Here is a 15,495-nt window from a genome sequence, read left to right on the forward strand (position 1 = left end):
ATTTGTTGCCAGCTGCTTTGTTCCTAATGCATTGCAATTGCAGCTTCAGTTCTGAAGACTTCTTGCTGGGTTCTGCTTGTAATCATCAGAGGTTGCTCAGTCTGTGATCTAGGACTGTTAGGCAGCTAGGGAGATTTCAGTTGCTGAAGAACAAATGATGCCTGCCGTCCTTCTCATACCCAGTCTCATCCCCCATGTTGCCATAGTATCTCTTTTTTGTTTCAGATGAAAATCCACTTGTAAAACAGCATTTTTATTGACATATGGCATCAAATATGAACACATTAATCCTCCTTGTGTTATAACAGGTGCAGTTTATGGAGGAGCTGGGGATATCTTGGTGTATATAGCCTCACATTGAACATGAGGGACAGTATTTTCAAATAACTAGTCATTTGATTTTCAGAACAGAGAAGCTCTGTACTTTTAGAAATCAGGCCCTTTGAATATGCCTTACTGTAGGTACCCTAGTTCAACTAACACTGAGATTTTTTTAACCTTATGTGGTCAAGAATATCTTTTGGAAATAGCCACCCAGTATTTCTGTGGCTCTTGTTAAAACCCTGTAAAGCAGACTTTTCTTCTGTTACAGCAAAAGTGCCTGGATGATGTAGGAAATGGGACTTGCTGACTCCTCCTCTCTGGGAAGATTGCTCAATGTTTATTTTTAAGATATACAGAGACTGTTGATTAAATCATGTAGTGTGTATGTACTGGGTGTAAATGTGTGTGTGTGCATGTGTGATGGTTATTTAAACCTCTAAAACTAATTTAAGGTCTCTGGGACAAAAAAAAATATTAATTAATGTTTGGTGATGATACTGCTTCAACATACTGAAACTTTTATTTTTTCTTGAAGGCTTTAAAAAGGGTTGGAAAAACTGTAAATATCCAAGAAGTAATGGATCAGTGGACACTACAGATGGGTTACCCTGTTATCACTGTCTTGGGAAATGAAACTACAGGCAATGTTGTTGTTATCTCCCAAGAGCGTTTTGTTTATGATAGGGATGCTAAACCCAAGGATCCTGCCCTTGGAGACCACAGGTACTTACATTTCTCAATTAATATCACTCAAGAGGCTGTAGTTGTTTATGTAAGTGCTTCATGTGTCTGTTTTTATGAAGATGGCTCTTTGGAAATCTCTGAGCTTTCCTTGGTATCAATAGCATGTGGTGACCCTTTCATTTGAACTGTAGTAAAGGCTAGTTAAAAGAATTGAAGAAAATCATTGGAGTAATAGAACAAGTTAAAGCTTTTATGTGCCCGTTTGCATCCTGACAGTTCTCTCTGTGACTGTCTTCTGTGTTACATCACACATCCGTTTCCTGTCCTTTTCTTTTGATTTTATCACATACCATGAAGTAATTTGGAATGTGGTTGGAAGGTCTGATAATTCTTTTTAAGTAACTCTTTGGAGTGGTCCTCTCCATGCTCATACATTGAGCAGGCAGACGTAACCGTGTGTTAGATACATACCTCCCTTGACTTGGGAAGCAGTCAAGAGCTGAACTGGACCTCTGTACAAGGCAGGGGGTTCCAGCTGTTCCATTTTTAAAGCCAGCTGAACTGGCCCTATGGGGACTGTTACACTGGCTGAAACCAGGTCACTTATGCATGTCTGCCCCTACCCTTTTTCCACTTCTTGGATCGTTTCGTTCCTGCTCCCAGCTGACTCCACACACCGCACACTTCCTTCATCCCACAGACAATCTGACATTCCCAGCTGATGCAGGGGAATCCTCATCTTATTGTTTAAAGCAGTTTTGGCATCGTATTTTAAAGCCAAGAATATAGAGCTGATAATAGAGAATTGCATGATAGCCTTAGAACCTTCTGTGTTTACCTATTCATGCTCAGTGGGAAAGAGGGCATGCTGTCAACCTTGAGTACTCTGTGTTTGTCCAGTAGATTTAAATCATTAAAAGGTAAAAAATTATTACCAAATTTTGATTGACACACCTGGAGCTTATAGAATATTCCTGTTGAGGAAGGCCTAAATATAGTTACGTTTATTGGGTGGGGCTCAGAAGTTTGTTAACTTTTTAGAACATGAATATTATGGAACTCCAACATGATACATCTGTATATAGTTGTTTTTCTGGCTGTATTTGAACAACCTAGAGGGGTATTAAGCATCTGTTTAAGTTCTGGGCTGAAAATAGTTCCTTTGTGAAAAAGAGATGAAACAAGTGAATGTGGACTGTCAGAAGCGTTCATGACTCACAGTTCAGTGCAGTGTGAGAGAGATTCTCCCTCACTCGCTTGAAAATTTCTTTTGTGCAATTGTATATATGTGTAATGTAATGTGAGTGGATTTCACTACTCAGAAAAAAAAAAAGAGTTTATTAGGTTTTTGATTGATTAAAACAGAGATGTTAAACCTTTTAAGTATTGCAGAGACTTTCTTAAATAGATTGCTATGTACTCAGTATTGATTGTAATAACTGCTGCTGTAGAGACTACTGGGTGTGTAAATGTATTGAAGGTGGAATATCAGGGGTGATGTGGTGGGTTGAACCTGAATGCCAGGTGCCCACCAAAGCCACTTTATCACTCTCTTTCTCAGCCGGCCAGGAGAGAGAAAATATAACAAAATGCTCATGGGTTGAGATAAAGACAGAGATCACTCTGCAGTTACGGTCATGGGCAAAACAGAATCAACTTGGGGAAATTAGTTTAATTTTATTATGAATCAAGATCAGAGTAGGATAATGAGAAATAAAAAATAAATCTTAAAAAACCATCCTCCCCCACCCCTCCCTTCTCCCCGGCTTCAGTTTTACTCCCCATCTCTCTCCCCGCTCCCCGCAGCGGTGCAGAGGCCGGGCCGTGGGGGCTGCGGTGGGTCCATCCCACGCTGTCTCTGCTGCTCCTTCCTCCGCAGGGGGAGGCTCCTCACACTCTGCCCCTGCCCCAGCCTGGGCTCCCTCCCACGGGAGACAGTCCTCCATGAATATTCTCCTATGTGAGTCACACCCACGGGCTGCAGTTCTGCACGAACTGCTGCAGTGTGGGTCCCCCTTGGGGTCACCAGCCCGGCCAGCAAACCTGCCCCAGCCCGGGCTCCTCTCCCCACGGGGCCACAGGTCCTGCCAGGAGCCGGCTCCAGCCTGGGCTTCCCACGGGTCACAGCCCCCTCTGGGCATCCACCTGCTCCGGCGTGGGGTCCTCCGTGGGCTGCAGCTGGGGATCTGCTGCACCGTGGAGCTCCATGGCTGAGGGGCACAGCCTGCCCCACCATGGTCGTCACCACAGGCTGCAGGGGAATCTGCTCCGGTGCCTGGAGCCCCTCCTGCCTCCTGCCCTGACCTGGGTGTCTGCAGGGCTGTTGCTCTCACATGTTCTCACTCCTCTCTCTGGCTGCTGTTGTACAGCATTTTTTTCCCCTCTCTTAAATATATTATCCCAGAGGCACTACCGCCACCACTGATGGGCTTAGTCTTGGCCAGCAGCAGGTCCATCTTGGAGCTGGCTGGCATGGGCTCCATCAGACATGGGGGAAGCTTTATAGCAGCTTCTCACAGAAACCACCCCTATAGTCCCCTGCTACCAAAACCTGGCCACACAAACCCAATACAGGTGAGAATTAGTTTTATCTTTGTATGTGACATTAATTCAGAATTCAAACTGTATCTTGTGATATGCACAAGGGTAGTGTTCTACACGAGCAGTGTTTGGTCAGGAAGTTGGCAAATGTTTACTGATGTTCCATGAGCCCTGATAGCCCCAGTAGATGTTGTGGGATGCACAGAGCTGTATATATATATATACATATATAACATCAACCTGCAGGCTTTGCGGGGGTTATGTATCAGTGATCTAATTCACAGTCCAATAAAGCTGGTGCTCATCTCCCCTGTGTGACCCATGAATTAGGTGTTGGACGCATGGCTCCCTGGGGAACCATAATAGGCACTGTAAATAACGGGGAGCAAATGGTATTTATGCTACATTTGAGGCCATGCTCTTGCAGGGCAGGCAACGTTGGCTTCCTTAGGGTAGTTTGTCTATGGATTAATTGTGGTGATCATTTTAAACACCACAAAGAGTAGAGCTGCACAAAACACAGAAAAATGTACAGGTTCAGTCCTTTCCAGGAGTTTATCGTCTAAACAGACAACATGATATGCACTGGAAGGCTCCAGGGAAGGCTCTTAAAGCATCCATCTGCCATATAGTCTTTAGTTATCCAGAGGTGGGGCTGTAGTTCGTCATGGCACAGCAATAAACATCATTTCTATTACCTTCAGGGTGATGAGGAGTTTAAACTTGTGGTTCAGACCCTCTCTAGGCAAATTTAACTTTGCCTTACTGTAGAAAGAGTCACTTCAGAGTAGGTCTTTCAGATGTATCTGCTGCATAAGAAGTATAAATAGAGAGACAACTGAGTATTTCAGAACAATTCTAGTTTTATAAAATGTCTGTGCTTTTCTTTATGCTATGTATTTATGCAGCAATTAACTGTTGAAAATGAAATATGGAGCAGCATATTTAATTTTTTTTCTGAAATCGTATAGAGGAATATAGAACCAGCTAGCAGATTTTTCTAAGTGATAAATAATATACGTGAAAATTGTTGATACCTTTGGCAGTGGTTTACTCCTCATTCTGCCTAGTCTATTACCATAAGTGTCTTTAATTGTACTGCAGAAGAGAATGATTACATATAGTTGATTTTCCCATCTCATGTACAATTGGACTCCTTGTCTCTATAACTGCAGAAAAATGTGTTTCAAGGGCCATACATACAGAAACTGTGATTTATTTGAGTGCATAGAATTGGCTGTATGGCACGCTAACATTTGGCCTGAAATTATAGAAGGCATACAGTTTCACTTCTTTGGAAACTGAACATAGATTTTACTTGACACTTATGCCTTTGCATGATCCATAGTCCTCATTTTATGAGAGAATAAAACTAACAATGACAGACACCGTTTCAAAGGAATGCCATTCCTCAGAAGCGCCAAAATGACTGGCTTTGATTTGAATGTTGAAGCCTGTGGTTGGTACAATGTTTCAGTAACAATTTCAGCTTATCCAAGCAAAAGTTTAAAAATCCTGTAATAACTGTATAATTCATATTCTTCCCCTGAATAACAGTCCTTTAGTTATATGTAGGTTCAGTCCAGCATACCCCTGTGAGCATGGATTATGCCCTTACATTATGAGGGTACAGGGGAGGAGGTGATACTCCATCTGACAGGGTTCAGTGGGTTTCCCTGCTGACAGAGAAAACGATGATTTTAAGGCAGTGTCTCATCCATCATTACAAAAATAGTTCACAGATATGACAAGAGATCTTACGAAAAATAATCTGTGGTCTAGACAATAAACTAACCAGTTTTAATGAAATCCATAAACCTTTTATATACTGTTTTGAAGAGCGGACCAAAGCTTTCTAGTTATGGGTGTAAGTTTTACCTTTTAAAAATATACAGAGCTTGTCTCTTCAGAAGTGGAGAAATAACCTTTCCAGTGTTATCAAAATAATTAAGTAGATGTTACTGAGGCAGTATTCACTTGTATAGTTTTTTTATCATGCACGCAGATTCCATAGCTAATCTTTGCTTGTTCATGGTAATATCCGAAATTATGAGGTGTCTTGTGAGATGCTGAACACAGCTGGCTGTGAGGAAAGAGAAAAAAGGAAGAGGTAAATACTGGGATACAGACAGGGTACTCAGGCATACTGTAGCGTGGTAATCCTCTGTGCCTTTCTCAGTGTGCCTGGACTAGGGATAATTCAGTTAAACAGTGCAAGCCAGGGACTTGCCCAGCAAAACTAGAGCTGTACAGACTCATAGGTCCAACACCATGTAGTAATTACAACTGAAAGGCTTTACAACAGGCAGCAGAGCTGCTCAGCAGTCACTCCACTCCAAGATGAATGATGCACTGAAAAATTTATTTCCCTTCAAGTCTCTTCTGAATTTCCTACACAAAGCTCATTTATTCAGGCTTTGTGGAAAAAGGACTGTGCTTGTCCCTTTACTGGTAATTATTTGAGTAGTAAAAAGATAGCTTTGTTTGGATATTGCCATGTGTATTCTTGCTTGTATGGCATTATCACTTGAGCAGCGATGAGGAACTTACTGTGTCCACTTATCAGCTGAGGGGCTAGGTAAACACAAACCAAAATGTTAGGAGCACAAGGGGAATGCTGGTAAGTATCTTTGAGATCTTCCTAGAGCAATTGTGGAGTAGTGTAGCATATGTAGTATTAATTATGTAATAAAAAGGACCATAATATGGACAAATATTGTTCCATAAGCTGAGGAAAAAGGGATAACAAAATATAAATAGAAAAAGGAGTGCTCATTTACGTCCCTGTCTCTGGGAAATAACATCTAATATTCCATTTTCTCATGTCCTTTGTGTGTTTTCTTGTTACACCTTTTCATCTTTACTATACCTGAAGGATTACACTTATATCAGTGTTTCTACTAGAAACAACTTCTGTGTTGCTACCTAGGGAGTAGATGGGGTACCTTGGTTCATCTTGGCTGACCCGAGTGCCATTATATTCAGCTTATAATGATGAAGAGAATGGGCTCCAGGTGAGGAAGGTACTGGTGTATGAGGCACAGAGGAAATGGAATTATCAGGAGTGAGATTAAAAAAATCAAGAATCCTTAGTGGCGCACAGAACTGTGCGTGAACACAACTAGATATTGATTTAACCAGGTTTTTTTGCTGGTCAAGCAGGGACTTGAAAATACTTGTTCTTGCAGAAGAGTGTGAAAGTGTAAGGAGGTCCTTCTCTTTACACGTACACTGGTGTTTAGTAGACGACAGCTCTGTAACACCAATAGATTTTGTGTGTGTAGAGACAGTCCTTAACCCCAGCAGCCGCAGAGAGGACCGTGCTGAGCAGAGTGTTGCTTCTCCAAAGGAGCAGGCAGAAGAACTGCTTTTGTGAGTGACCTGGAGGAAGCCTGCTGGCCTCGAGCACTGGGGGGAGGAGTGCCTTTGCTGTTGGATGCCAGTTTTTGCCAGACTAATACTTGTGCTGCATGCTGCCTGCTGAAATAGGATCTTTTTTTGTTGTAGAAGCCACTAGAAAGTCCCTAGTCTTTTGTCTTGCCTTTTTATTTTTACAGGCTCTTCTGATTGTTGCATTATTAAATCAGAATAGGAAATGCTCTTAAAATTTGTTCCTGCACACATTTGTGCTGGTATCTCTTCAGCAAGATTTTGCTGCTAGCAAAGATCTCAGAAATGCCGATTGTAATTTAACACTTTATTTCCAAAACCATTTCACAGCTTCTATTTGCGAGAAATGCTTCTCACTAGGCAAACTTCCAGGATGCTCTGGTATGCAGGATATGGGCAACTTTCAGTGTCAGAATTTGCAGAATGCTAAAGAAGAAAAAATTGGTGTATTGTGTCATTGCTTCATGTGTGGTGACAGCGCTCGTATCCTGACAGAAGTTAGGCTGATGGGGAAAAGCTGCTGCTGTATTTTATTATCACTGCAGACTGTGTCACTTTCCTCATCTTATTTGCTAATGCTAACTCTCAGAATTTGCTAGATACCCAAACTAGTTAATTAACTCACATTAATTAAATCAATTTCATGGCAGGGGAAGGAGCATGTACTTGAGGGCAGCACTATGTTTTAATTCAGAGTGAGACGGGGAGACACAGAAGAGAATCAGGGCACCAGTGCTGGTGGGGAGCTGCCTGACATACAGGGGGAGGGAAAGGGAGTGACGTGTGGCAGGATGCAGACACGAGCTGGGGTTTGGGAGCATTAAAGATGTGTAACTGGAACAGGCAAATACAGAGAACCAAGGAGATGGAGAAGGTGGATAAGGTGGGGGCTTTGGTGAGTTTAGCAGGTTGGGAAAAGGCCAAACAGAATTTGGCAGAGGCAAGAGTAAAGGGAGGGATGGAGGTGGCTTTGTTGGCTTTGTAGAAAGCAGAGATATGGATTCACCATTGTAGATCAGAGAATGAAACTGCTAATGTGCTTCCTTTTTTACCTCTTCTTCCTTTTGCTTTCTTAAGTTGCTGATAATGGATTTTTTCCTCTTGTTTCTGTATGTGAGCCTTCATGCTCAATAGTAAAATCTCAGATTTTATGGCAGAGATACTTCGGTGGGGGACTTCTAGGGAAGGTTACAGAGGAAAGAGAAGCTATCATAGGAATTGTATTTTGATCTTGCTTAAATTCACCATATTCTGAGGAAAAATCAGAACTAAACATTGGAATATGCTGAAAAAAGCTTGGCACTAAGTCTGTGAGAACACATTAGGAGGATTGTAGGCATAGCTAAATGCTACTCTTGTTCCTGCTAGGGGAGGGTCTTTCCTCAGCCCATAGTGCATCCTTCCACTCTGTTCAGAGAAACCTCAGATCTGCACTCTGTAGTGAAGGGACTATGCTGATGGCTAAAGGACAACGTAGAGACAGACAGGGTTTGCATGATCAGCACCACGTGCAATTCTGCAAGAACATTTTGCACTGGTGCAAGATGGAGTAGAAGGTGCTGTATTTAAGAGACTGTATTCAAGGACAAAGAGGCAACTTTTAGAATAGACAACGCTGCTTAAACCCAGCTTCTTTCGATCCATCTCTGACTCAGTACCCACAATTGCTTGTCACTTTTGAAAATGAAGCCTTTTGTGTTTTAGTGTAAAAAGGTAATGCTAGGCAGGGAGGAGAAAGCATGTGCTGACAAAAAACTTGTAGTATTTGTTCTTTACCCACAATATTTTTCTAAATTTAGTAAGATACTTTGCGAGCACTGAAACTGAAATGAGTCAGTTTTAGAGAGCCCCATAATATTTATAACCATCTGATTTATATTTTATTTTGGTATGAAAAGTTAAGGTAAAATGTATAGAAGGTTTAGTAATCAGATAGTTATAAATAGATAATATTATATTATTCAGATGATGCAATTTTTTTTTTTTCTTTTCAAATGGGGTAATTTAACTCTAATTAACTCGTCTACACTATCTTGTGTCCACCCTTAAAAAAGCAATCAGACCAAAGGAGAATGGGGTTTATATAGGATGAGCAAAGGCATACAGCTGTTTTCTAACAGAATATACATGCTGTCATCTTAAGGCAGTTCCACAGGGCAGAGCCGCACATGGGTTCTTTCATGCTACTGCAGCTGTTACAGCACTGAAGCCTTTTCTTATGTCTGGGACTTTGTTGTTTTGTCGCATCGATAAGGGCATTGTATTTGGCATAAGACTCCAAAGAATGTACATTGTTTCCCTTATTTCAACTCTAGGACTTACTCATTATTGAAAATTATTCCAAAGATTCTTGTAAAATCCAGAAAGAGTTAGGACTATGGTAAAGGAAAAGCACAAAATCTCCGTCTTTAATACATTGCTGTTAAACTTGTTAATCACTGTTCTGACTACATATGAATTATAGTGTCAATGACTGTATACATGCCTCTAAAATATATTCCAGCAATACCGTATTGGCATTGAACATATTTTCCCCTCCATATCCCTGTATTTTGATCCTTATATGGAAAACCCCTAAATGGTCCACTATCTAGCGTAGAAATAGTTCCACTTAGAAGCAATTATCAATCCTTAGTTTAGAATATGCCAATATAATTGTCTTTTTTGACATGTTTCTAAATGAAAGCATACATAATAGACTATATAAAATTAGCAGCTGTATTGAGGCAGAACTGCAAATAAAGAGGCTTACCATCAGAAGCAAGTCATCTCAGAAGTGCTAGCATCTTTCAAGACTAGAATATAAGCTTCCTAGTCACCCTCTCATGCAATTCTAAATATTTCTCCAAACTATAAAGATTATCCATAGGTTCCTCCATGTATGCAGCTAAGTATTTGTATTCAAAGTTATAATAGACCCACAATTCCAAATACTTTCCAAATCCCCAAGTTTTGTTTCCCTCTGAAATATGTATTAAGTGGATCCAACTACACATCTGACCAGAGCCTTTGAAAACCTCCAAGTAGATAAATCTTAGTAGCTGAAAGGCAAGACTGCTCTAGAAGTTGATTTCTGTTCATCTGTGAGGCATCTATTAAGTTCTTTTCTATTAAAAACTTGCAATGTTCTTCAAAAACTGGCATCACAGGGGTGGAGCCCTTTCAGATCCACCAGGCAGTCAAAACCGTTCTCTGCCTGGCAGCATCTCTCAAAAGCTGACTCCGTTGGGTTGTTTTGGTTGGTGGGTTGCTCTGACTAAAAAGTTGAATTCCACCATAAGTGAGGCATTAGCAATAGAGAAGAAACTGATTAAAAAAGCTCATTTAGCTTTTGACACTGTTGGGTATAGATGCTAACATGAAGACTTGATTTATGAGTAACGTCTGCCTCAATTGCAGTTTTGTTACCTGCTTTGACAATACTGCACATGTATTATGTGGCACCCTAACTGCATTATGGCTGGACTCATGGGTGAAAAAAAATACAGCCTGTATTACAGTCAGATAGAATACCCTAAAGACTATGCTGGAACACTGTCTTTAATTCACAGAGTTCACCAAACTCCAGATTCTTACCTTGCTTTTGTAAAGGGACTGGAAATGCATCTGTCCAGCATGGTCTGGAATGGTTTTGGAGTAAATACTTCCACAATCTTTTTCTGTCGATCTTTTTCTAGTTGGTCCTGTAATCACTATTACTAACTTCTCAGTCCTGCCTTAGCTTACCTTTTTCCTGTTGGCCAGTCTCTTGTTCACCAGATAGTCTTGGGTGAGGGCAGAACCCGTGGAACCCCAGGATCCCAACCTTAGCACCATTTTCTTTCCTCATTTTGCTCAAGTGCCCCAAACTCTTGATGTACATCCTACAATTAATGTGGTATGGCACACTTACCATGTCCTCCTCTCCATATTGCTGCAGTCAGCAATTGTCTGTCTGCAGGACTTGTGAAAGTCCTGTCCAATTTAAACACCAACAGGCCTTCTCAGGTTAATAAAACCTAAGTGCTATCCTTTCTGAATTCACGCTGGCTAATTGCAACTTCTTATTTGATTAAAAAGTCTACTATTGTCTGCTTTTTCATTCCACTTGTAGGGGAATCCAAAATATTCAGTTACTTTTACTAACGTAATCAGTTACCTTTACCAGTATTTTTCACCTATTTCTTAATGGTTTTTGCACTAAACTTCTTGTTCTTATTCTAAACATAGGAATTAAAATCATACTGGGCATATGCAGATGACCAGCGAATACTTCCAGGCTGTGCTCAGTTGATCTCAGTTACTTCAAATTGTTCTCCTTTATCCATTTTACATCTTGTATTTGTCTGTGCTACAAAGTTAGTCAGATCTTCCCTTCCTATCTGCCATCTTCTGTGCTGACAAGGTACAAGGAATCCCTTGACACCCTGGCTCAGTGTGGGAGGTGTAATACTTGTGAGAGTGGGAATAGTGTCTTCTTCTGTTGTATTATGCCTCTGGGCACAGCCTATAATCATGTTACTGACACATGTTAAATCTAATGAAATCTCTGTGTTCTTCAGTCTTGTGAGAATGATATTCACAACATGAATATATTGTCAGGTCCTTACCCATTAAGCAGAACTAACACTCTATAGAATCACACTTAAAAGTATGTGATTTCCTGTGATATTCACATGAGCTTCTCCTGGATCCTGAAATACTCTTTACTGAATGACATGCTATACTGTGTAATAACCTGGGAGAATCTGCATGAAGCTTTTAAATTATTTTTCCCAACACAATCTCTCTGGAAACTGTGGCTTACGAAATTTTACCTGGTACTGCTGAGTTCTGCTTCACATATAATTCTCCTTCTGTAGTAAGAAGCTCTAAAGCTGTTGGGCTGCTCAACAACTTTCATTTGTTTCCCACTGACCACTTATGTCTACTTGTGCTCTCAGCCTAGGAATAAATACTTCCAGGTATCATAGCAACAAGGCTGGTAATTTCATAGATCAGTTGACTACACTTTCAGGTTTTCTGTTAACAATTTATCTTTGAACCTTCCACTATCTTAATATTCCAAATTCACTGAAAACAGAGGCCTTCTTTTGCCTTGTGTTGTGGTTTAACTCCAGCTGGCAGCTAAGCACGGCACAGCTGCTTGCTCACTCCCCCCCGGTGGGATGGGGGAAAGAACCAGAAGAGTGAAAGTGAGAAAACTCACAGGTTGAGATAAAAACAGTTTAATAGGTAATGCAAAAGCCACATGCACAAGCAAAGCAAAACAAAACAAAGCATTCGTTCACTGCTTCCCATGGGCAGGCAGGTGTTCAGCCATCCCCAGGAGAGCAGGGCTCCATCACGCGTAACGGTTACTTGGGAAGACAAACGTGATCGCTCCAAATGTCTCCCTCTTCCTTCTTCTTCCACCAACTTTGTAGGATGAGCATCATATGGTATAGAATACCTCTTTGGGCAGTTGGGGTCAGCTGTCCCAGCTGTGTCCCATCCCAACTGCTTGTGCCCCCCCAGCCTGCTCGCTGCTGGGGTGGGGTGAGAGGCAGAAATGGCCTGGGCTCTGTGTAAGTGCTGCTCAGCAGTAACTAAAACATCACTGTGTTATCAGCACTGTTTCCAGCACAAATCCAAAACATAGTCCCATACTAGCTAATATAAAGAAAAATAACTCTCTCCCAGCCAAAATGAGCATACCTTGCTAACACAAACTGCAGTTGTCTTGAAAAAGAAATTGGAGATCCCTGTTCTCTTCCTCCTATACTGATTTAATGTCCAAACGTCACACTATCCTTTCACTAGTTCATGTTATCAACTCTCTGTGCCCTTTATTTTATAATAGGCTTTAAGGTTATTAGCCAGAAACTTTTGCAGCCATGCAGCTAAATGCTTCTTTTACTGGCCACTATTTATATATGTATATGCAAAGCGTGCAACTGAAGTAAAAGTACAGATCTCTAATTCATTCTATAAGACTTGCTTTCCGAAAGGTCCCATTTTCTCATTACTTTGCTTTCACATTCTTTTGTGTCTGAAACCCCAACAACATGAATTTGTACGGAGGGCTCATAGCAAGGTATTCCCTTGGTAGGAAATGCCCCTGTCAGCATCCTCACCTCATCAAGAAATTGCCACTGTTCACAAAGGCTGCACTGGGAAGGTGTCTCCTTCTCAGACTCAGGGCTGCTCACCCAAGCATATGTCTCTGTGTATATGAAATTTAAGCATTCTCCATCTGGTGAACTGAGAATGGGAAACTAATGCCAAGGAGTCCTTGCTCCCTGTTCCTCAGCTTCAGCCACTTTGGATGTACCAGGCTTTTATCTTTAACTGAAGAAACAGAGTTGGCATTTTGGTTATCAAGTTCTGGTGGTTAAAACAAGGAGGCAGGTGTCTTAACCAGTCAGTTTTTCTCTTGGATAGTCTTTTTATCCTTTTTACTCTTAAATTATTTTTATGCCTCACTTTATCTCTGTGTTAAATAGCTTTAATCATATCCTTCAGTGATATGAAGTCTTAGATTATTATGTTCTCCAAATACTTTACAAAGATTAGTCAGTGTTACAGATGAGCAAGAAATGGATTCCCATCCCACAGAAATTTCCAACATATCAAAACATTTCACTGTACTGAATCAGGACAGAAATCAAAGCAAAAATTGGGGAAGAATTGGTTTAGAACATTCATTTTAATTCTGTAATTTCAGTACCTTATATTTCAGTTTTACTCATTTTAATCTCTGCCTTCAATTAACTTGTATTTCCAGCTGAAATTCATTTTTAATCAGCAAAGTGAAAGTTTTTATTTAAAACAGTAGTTATAAAATATTTTCAGCAGTTAAGTGCTTTATTTGAAAATCCGTGCTGAAACCTTTTTTTTCTTGTAAGTAGCTTTGTTTTGAAAAGTTGCATTTTTCAGTTAGAAATGCAGAAATGAAAAAGCTTCCTTGGGAAACTTGTGTTTAATTCTGGAAGTTATCATTGTCAATATCGAGTGGATGGAGAGGCCCATTCAGTTACTTGCACAGGTGACTGGTGCCATTGGATGTGCCCTCAGGTATCTTACTTGACCTTGTGCTGCCACTACATGGGCAGGAGCATTGGTAGGTGCTCTACCAGATCTTCCAGCCCATGGCAGATGTTTCAAGCACCCCATGGGAACTTATTTGACACTATTTTGCATAACCAAACTTGCAACACAGAAGAATGATGGTTGAGATTTCACTAGTGCCAACTGATGGGTACATTATTTCTGTTTTTCCAGCCTGGGATAATTTAGACAATTTAATTTCTCATCCTAGTAAGCTGTTTGAAGGTACGCACAGCTTTTGGTGTTCAGCTTTTCTGAAAGTAGTTCTGTAGATGCTTTGCAGTGGGAGAGATTAGGAAAAAAAGCAGGTGGCAACTCATTTGCCACATTTGACTTGACTGACTTCATGTGATGACACTGTGTGATGCCACTGAATGTGCAGCCTGTGTATCCTCCTCTGATCTCATGTTCTACCTACAATGAAACTGTTTTCCTGTTGCTGTTGGTGCATTTGAGCAGAGGCCTGTATCTCCTAAGGTCTCTTCCCACCTAAATCATTCTATGATTGAAGTTAATGATTGCTACTACACTTTAAAATAATTATGCTCATTATATCCTGCTAAGAGGCAGATCACTTAATTTGCTTTTTTTGTACATAGCATTTTAATTTTGCCCCTTATTCTTCTGTTGTTAGAAGTACTAAAAAATAGTATTTTTTTTCTCAAGTCTGTACATTGTTCTATTCTTTTACCTTGTCTTGGTTCTCCCCCTTTGATTTTCTAGATAAGAATATAATCAAAGTCTATTAATAGATGTCTTCTATATCTAGATGTATCTAGCCTTTTGTAATTTTAACTATTCTTTATGTATTTTTTGATGTTCAGCTTCCTCATTAAAGATTCCTAAAGAGAATAATGTGTACTTGGATGAGAGGGAAGATCTCAGTTAAGGAATACAAGCAAAAAGTGAGAAATTAAATGGTTGAATTTCTCAGTGGAGAGCGGTAACCTGTGAAATTCTTGAGAAACCTGTGATGAAGTTTTTCCTATTCAGTCATGTGATAAAAGGCATGGAAGAGTGAGATGACAGTTTTCTGATAATAGGAGGATTGTGAAGGTAGTAAATCCAAATGTTAATTGCCAACATTATAGAAGTATTCCTCAGTGCTGGTTGACATGGTCATAAAATGGCCAATGAAGCTTAATGCTGATAATGAGTTGATGCATATGGGGAAAACAGTCCTAACTTAGATGCTCAGTGGTGGGTTCAGAAGAAACTGTTCTCTCTTGGGAAAGACATTTTGGAGTTGTGGTAGGTAATTTTCTGTAAACACCAGCTCAGTGTGCAGACACAGTCAAGCAAATAAATATAACAGTAGGGATTAGTAGGAATGGAGAATTAAAAAAAGTATAAAAAGTGTAGAAGAGACAAGAATTATGCCACTCTTAATCCATGGCAGGCATGCCTTCAAAGCAGTGAGGGCAGGCCTGGCTTTCTAACCCGGAAAAGAGTATAATAGATAGAAAATATACAGAGGTGGAAAATAAG

General features: G+C 40.4%; 1 protein-coding gene across 1 annotated transcript in view; it reads left to right on the top strand.

Moving 5' to 3' along the window:
* Positions 1-15,495, top strand: part of TRHDE (thyrotropin releasing hormone degrading enzyme) — a 211,980-nt gene that overhangs the window by 136,277 nt on the left and 60,208 nt on the right. The window contains exon 9 of the mRNA XM_040596694.1: positions 860-1,047. Within this exon, the coding sequence (XP_040452628.1) occupies positions 860-1,047 (188 nt within the window). The remainder of the gene's footprint in view (positions 1-859; positions 1,048-15,495) is intronic.

This window comes from Falco naumanni, chromosome 5 (assembly GCF_017639655.2).
Source record: "Falco naumanni isolate bFalNau1 chromosome 5, bFalNau1.pat, whole genome shotgun sequence".
Classification (NCBI taxonomy): domain Eukaryota; kingdom Metazoa; phylum Chordata; class Aves; order Falconiformes; family Falconidae; genus Falco; species Falco naumanni.